Source organism: Ranitomeya variabilis, chromosome 5, assembly GCF_051348905.1.
Source record: "Ranitomeya variabilis isolate aRanVar5 chromosome 5, aRanVar5.hap1, whole genome shotgun sequence".
In the NCBI taxonomy this organism is placed as follows: Eukaryota; Metazoa; Chordata; class Amphibia; order Anura; family Dendrobatidae; genus Ranitomeya; species Ranitomeya variabilis.
This window is the reverse complement of record NC_135236.1, coordinates 674,533,524-674,543,960: the sequence shown is the minus strand read 5'-3', so window position 1 is coordinate 674,543,960 and position 10,437 is coordinate 674,533,524. Positions and strand designations below refer to the sequence as shown.

At 41.4% G+C, this 10,437-nt stretch overlaps 1 protein-coding gene across 1 annotated transcript; it reads right to left on the bottom strand.

The window, feature by feature from the left end:
* Window positions 1–2,990: 2,990 nt before the first annotated feature.
* LOC143776982 (E3 ubiquitin/ISG15 ligase TRIM25-like) lies at window positions 2,991–6,779 on the bottom strand. The gene has a single exon (XM_077266865.1). The coding sequence runs from the start codon at window positions 6,754–6,756 to the stop codon at window positions 5,098–5,100; it is 1,659 nt and encodes a 552-aa protein (XP_077122980.1). The 5' UTR covers window positions 6,757–6,779; the 3' UTR covers window positions 2,991–5,097.
* Window positions 6,780–10,437: the final 3,658 nt, after the last annotated feature.

The window sequence follows — 10,437 nt, the reverse complement described above, 5'->3', positions numbered from 1 at the left end:
TCTCGAGCCAGCCGGAGAACTGACTACCCCTAGAGGGAAAAAATAAGACCTCGCTTGCCTCCAGAGAAATTGAACCCCAAAGATATAGAAAGCCCCCAACAAATAATAACGGTGAGGCAAGAGGAAAACACAAACGTAGAGATGAACTAGATTCAGCAAAGTGAGGCCCAATAGTCTAGATAGCAGAAAATAGATAGTGGACTATGCGGTTAGCAGAAAACCCTACAAAACATCCACGCTGAACATTCAAGAACCCCCACACCGACTGACGGAGAATATCAGCCCCCTAGAGCTTCCAGCGAGTCAAAAATCAAATGTAAAGCAAGCTGGACAAAAACACTGAATAATGCAAACGATCCAAATTGTACAAAACAGACTTAGCTTTTCTTGCATGAGGCAGACTGAAAGGAATCCGGAGGAGACCACATAGGTCTGGATACAACGATGCCAGGCAAGAGACTGAGTCCAGAGGAGACTCAAATAGGAAACACCCGCTGCTTGACGACACAGCTGGAGCTCAGGCCTGCAACAAGACATACCTAACACAATACCGTTAGTGACCACCAGAGGGAGCCCAGAAACACAGTTCACAACAGGGTCAGTGCTGGAGAGTGAAGATGAAGAAAGGAGTCAGAGGAAGGGCCTAGTCATGGCTGGAGAGTGAAGCTGAAGATCGGAGACTGCATAGGACCAAAAAGGAAGCTGCAGCGCCAGAAGAGGGAAAGGAGGAGGTAAGTATGTTTTTTTTATTAACTGTTGTGAGCCCTAAAAACAATTAAACAAATCAAATCTTATTTTTTTTAACTGTGACCGTTCTATGGCCAAAAGTTTCTGAGGAAGATTAACCGACTGATGTAACGTTGTCGTGTTTTATTAAGATTTTATAAGAATTATGGCTATAAACAACACATATAAATATGAAGAGTGATAACCAGATCCTTCATTATAACAAAGAAACATTTAGTTTTCGTTCAAATCATTATTTCTGAAAAATGTAAAGTTAAAAAAGAATTAAATTTGCTCATCTTGAAAGCAATTTGTTACCAGTTTTTTTTCTACCCCATCCGAGCGGAGTATGATGTAGGGACAGAGACCATGATTTAATTTCCTGGATTGCTCCCTGCAATTTTGATAAATCACAGTTTTACTCTGCTGCAAATCCAGCAATTCTCTGAATGCTGAGCTCTATATATCCCCACCCACACCCCTGTTTGGCAGCGGTGTACACTGTGCATAGGCAGAAAGCTGCTAATCAGTGGTAGGGACCAGATTATATAGGGCTTATAAATATGGAGGACTACATGAAAAACTGGTCCTCTATCTCTTCTTCATCTCTGTATTCGCAGTGCTGAACTAGCACTGTGTATACAGATCAGGAAGTACTGACAGTGCTTCCTTCTCCAGACCCTACGGTCATGTGATCGTTGAGTGTAAGGAAGGAGGGAACAGGAGCTGCTTTCTCCCAGGAAACCCTGTCAACTCTGCTATGCTGCTATGCAACCAGAAGGCTGAAATTTCTTTGTAACTGAAGCTAATATACCATACCCAATTACAATGGAAATCAGCTAAAAAATGTATTGATATTTTAAAATACCCCAAAAAAGTTTTTTAAGACCTTCAGAGGCTCACAGTGTATAAAATAAATGAACAAATAACAGCAAAAATTAAAAAGCAGAAATAAAAAGTTAACCCCTTAGTGACTTAACCAAATTTGACCTTAATGACCAAATTTTACAATTCTGACCAGTTAGGTAATAACTCTGGAACACTTCAACGGATCCCACTGATTCTGAGACTGTTTTTTCGTGACATATTATACTTCATGATAGTGGTAAAATGTATTCGATATGACTTGCGTTTATGGAAAATGGAAATTTGGCAAAAATGTTGAAAATGTTGCAGTTTTCCAACTTTTAACTTTTGTGCTCTTAAATCAGAAAGTCATGACACGCAAAACAGTTAATAAATAACATTACCCACATGTCTACTTTATATCAGCACAATTTTGGAAACATAATTTTTTTTTTTTTAGGAACTTATAATATAAAATTTGACCAGCAATTTCTAATTTTTCCAACAAAATATACAAAACCATTTTTTTAGGAACCACATCACATTTGAAGTCACTTTGAGGGGTCTATATGACAGAAAATACCTAAAGTGACATCAATCTAAAAACTTCGCCCCTCAAGGTGTTGAAAACCACATTCAAGATGTTTATTAACCCTTCAGGTGCTTCATGAGAAATGAAGAAATATGGAAGGAAAAAATGAACATTTAAGTATTTTCACAAAAAATGTAATTTAGACCCAAATGTTTTTATTTTCTCACAGGTAACAAAAGAAAATGGACTATACAATTTGTTGTGCAATTTCTCCAAAGTATGCCGATACCCCATGTGTGGGGAAATCCACTGTTTGGGCGACGGCAGGGCTCGGAAAGGAGCACCATTTGACTTTTTCAACGCAAAATTGGCGCTGGAATCAATAGCGGACACCATGCCGTTTTTGTAGAGCCCCTGATGTGCCTAAACAGTGGAAACCCTCCATCGTGGAATCCCTCCATTTTGGAAACCACACCCCTCAAGGATTTTACTGAGGGGTGTAGTGAGCATTTTGAACCCACAGGTATGACACAGAATTTGATAACATTAGGTCATCATATTGAATATTTCATCACACATTAGTGCTGAGCGTAAGTGCTTCCTACTCCAGTTTGCACCGGGTGCTCGGGTATTAATCAAGTATCGCGGGTGCTCGAGTGATATACTCGAGTCCCCGCCTCGCATGTTTTGTGGCTGTTAGACACTCAAAAAAAATACGGAGATCTGCGATACTCCGTGCATACCTGAGCACCCGATGCAAACTCAAGTAGCGAGCACTTTGCACTCAACGCTAGCAATCATATCATCATTTTTTATTTTTTTACTTTGGAGAAAAAAACAAATCTAACCCCAACCCAAACCCTAACACAACCCTAACTCTAACCCCAACCCTAACCCTAATTGCAAAGAATGGAAAAAAATTAAAAAAAATTTAATTTTATAATTTTTATCGAACTAAGGGGGTGACAAAGGGGGATTCGATTTACTATTTTTTTATTTTGATCACTGTCACAGGGTCTATAACAGTGATCAAAAAGGAACCAATAGAAAAAATTACCTATTGTTGCCAGGTACGGGCAGGCAGATCTCGGTGGGCACACTGTGCATGCATCCGCCATTTTTTTTCCCAGGAAGATAACACCGAGGGCCAGGGATGGAGTAGGAGGGACCAGGGATGACGGAGGTATCGGGGGGAGGCTCCGGGGACACCATTTCTCTCTTCTCTGATATGCTATATCCAGTGCCGGACTGGGGTGCCAAGGGCCCACTAGTAACATTGACTATGGGGGCCCACTTTTCACCTGCATGCAAATATTACACTTCCCTCTTTCACAAATGTACCTATGCTTCTTTATAATAGGAAACTTGGTTAATTTGGTTAATGAGAGATGATATGCTATTTTTTTCTGTACAGAGTAAATCAAGTGAACTATGCCAACTCCTGCCCATACAGTGGGGTTGCGAACATAGCTGCACAAGGGCCCATCGGGGGATTCCCCTGCTCCCCTATGGGCCAGTCCGAGCCTGGCTATATCATATCAGAGGAGAAATAAATTGCAAATCAGATTTCTTTTTACTGTCCCCTTACACGTGACGTGGCAGAGACCATAATTTCAACAATTTGTCACTTACTGGGTATTTTGCTGCAGTTTTGATTCAAGTCACAGTTTTCTTTGCTGCAGACCTAGCAGTTCTCTGAATACTGAACTCTATATATCCCCACCTACACCTGATTGGCAGCTTTCTGCATACTATGTGCATAGGTAGAAAGCAGCCAATCAGAGTTATGGACTTGGTTACATAGAGCTCATAAATATAGAGAACTACCTGGAAGCAGTGAAACTAGTCCTCTAGTGATAATCTTCTGCAGGTGAAACTGTTTTGATTTTTTTTTAAACTACAGCTAACAGCCCAGAGAGGCACAACACCTGAATCAGGGTCTCTGCCCCTACATTATGCTGCTCTCAGATTAATTGGCAAAAACCTGGTGAAAAATTGGCCTTAATACACTTTTACTTATGACAAGTGGTAATACCAGAAGTTTGGTAGGAAGATTAACTATTTCTGCACTGCCCATACACTTTATACATCCGGGCCGTCCCCCCTAATTCTAAAATCTAAATGCAGTCTAGGCAGCTTTCCGAATATTGTGCAGCTATGGGGAGGGAAGCTGCTGTCAAACACAGCCGGACTTCCCAGAGAGAAGATAAGCATGGTTTATTACCATGTCTACCTTCTCCATCTCTGTATACACAGCTCTGAACTAGCACTGTCTATACAGAGCAGGAAGTACTGACAGTGCTTCCTCCTCCAGACCCTGTGGTCATGTGATCACTGGGTGTAGGGAGGGAACAGGAGCTGATGGGTCCCAGGAAACCCAGTCATCTCTGCTATGCAGTAAGGAGGTAGATATCTCCTTGTAGCTGGAGCTAATATACCATCCTATATTACAAAGGAAATCAGTTAAAAAAGAATGTATTAATATGTTATAATGCACCTCAAAGTTTTTTTAAGACCTTTAAGGGGGCACAATGTATGAAATAAATGAAAAAAGGATGGCAATAATAAAATCAAAGATAGCATAAAAAAGGCACTGCCAGTCTAAATCGTTATGTCTAGTCCTGTTCTATCCCCAAAATGTCCAATACATAAAAATAATTTCTTTGGAAAGGAAAATGCAATTTAAAAAGTTTTTAGTGGTCCTTTGAGGTCATAAAAATAAAAAAAAAATCACAAAATGTGAGAAATATACTTGTGTTTTCTATTTTTTTTATTATATTTTCCCCCGATAGCAGTAAAAAAGCCCCATATACATAAGAAAAAAAAGATTATTTGAATATTCGAAAGAGAAAAAAATATAGGACCTTTAAAAGTGCATGTACAACACTAGACGTAACTGGATCCGTCATGAGGCTTTTCACATTGGCTGAATGCTCCACCAATCATAGAGATTCCGCACCCTGTGATGGCCCCAGTTACTGGGTTGATTTCTTCTAAGATGATGGTTCCTCACAGCTGATCCCCGATATCTTTATAGAACCATTATATACATATAATGCAACATGTAGAGGCTCGGTGAAGGTGGCAGTGAAGGTGTGTAAGTGTCTGGTGGGGTCACACAGCTCATAAAAGGACAACTGCCCGGCCTCATAATCCAGACATATCCTGACTCTATTACTGGAGATCTCGTGAGGTAACGGGATCTCATTACTGTCATGTCTCACTGAACAGAGATTATTATACACCAGCACTTTATATAAACCCCAGGACTTGTTATTATCTCCAATGTATGACTGCTGCCCCCTCTTGTCTATACTGGGGTAACACATCCCTACAATCCACCATCCTGATCTACTGCCCTCCACATCCCAGTAATGTCGTCCTGAGGTAAATCTCCTCCCGCTCATCACCTGATTATACTGGAATCTCTCTGCTGTTTCTGGACGATTCTGTCTTATTTCTGTCCAGGTCGCAGTTTTCAGGTCGTCTGATATAATGAGATTATTAGCAGCCGTGTTTACATCCAGTAATATGTCTGCAGGATCCTGCACATAGAAGGTGACATTTATATCTCTTATCATATCAGATAATGTGTGTGATAGGTCTGAGATCAGCTCTGCACCCCGATCACCTCCATCATATCCTCCTGTGTCCTCATCACCTCCATCATGTCCTCCTGTGTCCTCATCACCTCCATCATGTCCTCCTGTGTCCTCATCACCTCCCTCCTCCTCAGGTTCACACAAGTCACTAGTGTTTGGATCTTGTAAGACAGTCAGTGGATCCGTCATGTTACACAGCTCCTCAATGTCCCTCATCTTCTTGGACAGCTCGTCCTTCTTTAGTTCCAGCTTCTGTATCAGATCTGACAGTGACAGTGACAGCTTCTCTTTCCGCCTGGAGATCTCACTCAGGACCTTCTTCTCCAGGTCATCCACCCATCTCCTGACATCTGTAATTAGGGCAGTGACTCTCTTGGCTTCTCCAGCTGCTCTTTCTTGAGCTTTTCTCTTGCGCTCCTCCATACTCTGGACTCTTTCCTCAGTCTTCATGCTCTTTGTGATCAGTTTCTGTAGAAGATTTTTTAGTTTCTTCTTTTTCTTCTCTGAGGCCTCAACCAGCATCTCCACCCGATGTCCTCGATGTTCTCCAGCCAAACTGCAGGACACACAGATACAAGTAGCGTCCTCTGTGCAGTAATATTCCAAGATCTTCCTATGGATGGAGCATTTTCTGGTTTTCAGGGAAGTGTTGGGTTCTGTTAAGAGGTGATCTGCTGATGTTTTGATGTGAATTTTTAGGTGTTTCTCACACAGAGAAGCCTCACACAGCAGACAGGATTTAACAGCAGGTACAGGAGAGTCCACACAGTAAGTGCAGCAGATCCCGGTGATCTCCTCAAGATGTGGCTGAGTAGACAGGAAATTCTCTACGACATTACACAGAGTTATGTTCTTCTGTAGTGGAGGCCACTGCTGAAATGTTGCTCTACAGTCAGGACAGGAATAATCTCCATACCCACCATCTGTATCCCGCACTCCATCAATACAGACCCGGCAGAAGTTGTGTCCACATTTCAGGGTTACAGGATCTGTGTAAATGTCCTTACAGATGGAGCAGAGCAGCTCATGTCTCAGATCAGCAGATGCCATGGCAGAGATCAGTCGGAGAAGAAATCAAATGTGACGGATGTTACTGGCAGCAGGGTGTGTTCCAGCATTTTCCTTATCAATATACACTTTGCTCTTTAGTTGTTTGTCTTCTTGTATTATATTTCCCTGGTCTTTCCTTGAGGGCAGGATCATTACTTCGGCAATATATCTTTACTGTCATGGCCGATACGCCTTTTTACTATGCTGATAAATAAATTATTATTGTTCCTTGTGTGCCTATTATGGTGGCCTGTTTAGTCCTCCTAGTTATAATTTAATAAGTGGGGTCCCAAATCCTAATACATTGCATCATCACACGGTTTATTGGATGGTCTTCTTGAAGTAATTACATAGTTAAATTGGTTGAAAAAAGATCTCGGTCCATCAAGTTCAACCTTTCTCCACCAATTGTACATTTGTCACTAATTTACCTATAATCCGCAATGTTATGTATACTGAGGAAATCCTCTAAGGGGTCTTTTTTCTAAGGGAAACAAGCCCAACTTTTCCAACCTTGCATCATGTGAGCGGCCTCCATCCCTTGTAATAATCAAGTTGCCCGTCTTTGAACTGATTATAACTTCTGAATATTCTTTTCAAAATGTGGAGCCCAAAACTTACCCGTATTCTAGATATGGCCTCACCAGTGATTTATAAAGAAGTAAAAATATGTTGGGATCGCGGTATTTTTTCCTCTTTTTATACATCCTAAAATCTTGTTTGCTTTTGCAGCTGTTGCTTGACATTGAGTGCTGCTGCTCAGCTTACTTATAACCAGAATACCCAAGTCCTTCTGTTCTGTAGTCGCGAGTATACACCCATTTATTGTATGTGCAGCAATAGGATTTCTCCGTCCTAAGTGCACTACTCTACATTTATCTACATTAAATCTCATTTGCCCATTAAATCTCATTTGTCAAGTGTTTGCCCATTCTGTCATCTTATTCAGATCATTTTGCAATATTGTAATGTCAAGATCAGATTTTAATGTCCTATATAGTGTGGTGCTGTCAGCAAAGATTGACATTTTCCTCTCAATCCCATCCACAAGGTCATTAATAAAGAGGTTAAAAAAAATTGGTCCTAGGACAGATCCCTGCAGTCCCCACTGCTGACTATATCCCATTTAGAGAATGTGTAAGGGGTGTGCTGGTGGGCTAAGTTATGCCCTGCATCCCTTCACATTCCTTGCTAATAAAGCGGGTACATTTCATTTGTAAAATAATGTGTTATGTGGTATCATCTTATTTTGTAGTAGTATGCCAAATAATGTTATGATGTTTGTGTACTGTGTAAGTTATGTATCTATATGGACTAGGGATAGAGATATACAGTGATAGAGTAAGCCAAAAACCAGAAAAAATGCAGTCATAGAATCCAGTAAAAACAACCTTTATTAATAATCCATAAAATATACAATATACTCACAAAAAGACCAGGTAAAGTGTAATGGGGCTGGTAGATGACAAAAAAATGCCAATCACAACATAAAAATAGTAGTCACCCAAGGTTTAGGTGGCCCCAGCGGTGGCTCAGATACACCACAGGATCACAATAGCATTCAACATGTCAGAAAGTAGAATTACATCAGTAAGGAGTCGCCGCGGTAACCTAAAAATAGCTCCCATATCATAAGGCATAAATGTGGCTACAGACATGAAGGAACAAGATAATATGCATATCACCTGAAAGGAGGACCTGAGCCAACGTAGGGGACACCGGACCACCCCGATGTGCGTTTCGGTGCGTATACCTTCCTCAGGGGGCGCTTGGAAGTATATGGGCAAAACAGCGCTATTTATTCAGACCCTTAATTAAAAAATCAGGCGCAGCTGCGCCGCGCAGCTCACGACAGCCCCGCACAGCCGATCTGCCGACAACTGGAAACACATGGGGCCCCACGTGACCCGGAAGTACGTGATCGGTGATTGGAGCCGGCCAGAGCAAAGAAGTGCTTGCGCATAGCACAGAAAGGTATGTGGCGGCCATGTTAACGATGGGCAAAAGAGGGGGCAGATAAGCCGTAATACACAAGGGCCGAAGAAAAATAATATGTAAAGACATAACTGTATCGGCATACATATCCTCATATAAGAGGCGGCAAAGATCAGCAGGAAAAGATTAATACGAACACAAAAACAGTTTCAATCAATACAGCCACAAAAGTCCATCACTAGATAAAAGTCTGAACAAGAAATAGCATGGATAGATATATAATATCGTATACAGACATGTCGATAACAACAAACATTCCCATCTGCTAAGATATTGACATATACATGTGAGTCATCACAAATATAACATACATTAATATATGATACAGCCACATGCCCAAAGATAAACAAGGAAGGCCCATTTAAATATAACAAAAAAATCCCATAAAAATACTAACAGTGTAGAGTTATAAGGGAATTATAGCCAGCAATTGTACATGAACATATGCATGGTAAATGCACACCGTATTAAGCATAGTAAAGACATTCTATAATATATAAACAAAAGAGGTGGACAGATGTAACAGATGGAGAACATTTGTAGTGCATATTTTTGATCCAATTCTGATTCCAAAGATCTTCCCTCTGAGTTGTGCCCGTTAGATGCCTGCCACCAACATTCCATGAGAGAGAATGCTTGAAAATACGGGTCCTAGATAGCACAAAATAAAGGAAAAAAGTTAAAATCAAATAAAAACATCATGATGCGGAGGGCAAAGAAGAGCACAGCAGTGTGATGACTACAAAAAAGGAGCATAACTTATATTTTCGTTCAAACCCAATGGATATACTGTATTCAACAACCAGATCCAACGCGTCTCTAATTGACCGAGACGTTTAAACAGGTTCCCCCCGCGAATATCGACATTCAACATGTTGATCCCATGGACTCTCAACAATGAGCTGTCACAATGATGTAAAGCCAAAAAAAGTTTTGGGATGGTTTTTAATGCGGACATATCCTTCTGGGTGGCAGCCGCCTCGATCCCAAGGACATGCTCCCTAATCCTCACTTTTAACTGTCTAGTGGTCATCCCCACTTATATCAAACCACACGGGCAAGTGGCATAATATACAACATATCTGGAGGTGCACGTAATGCGCCTCCTGATAGTGTACTCCTTAGACCCACTAGAATTCAAAAATTTGCCACATTTATCCATATTAGGGCATGTGATGCATCTCCCACATGGGACCGAGCCCACTGGGGCTGGTATATCATCCAGAAATGTTCTGGGTCCCTGCCCAGTATGGTGACTCCTAGTTAGGAGGTCTCTCAAGTTCTTAGCCCGACTGAATGTAAGGAGGGGTCTCTTAGGGAGGAATTTGCAGAGAATGGGGTCAGTTTGTAAAATCGGCCAGGCTTTAGAAAGTGCCAATCTTACTTTATCAGCCTGGGGACTAAATGTCGTAATAAACCGAAGCTGATTACCCCCATTCGTTCTGCCCTCACCCTGGAGTTTATATAGAAGATGATTCCGAGTAGAGTATTTAGCCCTATGGTAGGCCTTTTTAATAATACGTCTACTGTAACCCCGCTCAGTAAACCGCGCTGTTAGTTCCGCAGCACGCTTCTCAAAATCCAACTCAGTTGAGCAGATCCTCCGTAAACGGAGGAACTGCCCAACAGGTATAGATGCTATCATGTGCCGGGGATGACAGGATGAGGCATGTAGCACCATATTGG

Bases quoted from the DNA above. Each gene is read 5' to 3' on its own strand.
- LOC143776982 (XM_077266865.1), bottom strand. From the start codon at position 6,756: ATGGCATCTGCTGATCTGAGACATGAGCTGCTCTGCTCCATCTGTAAG.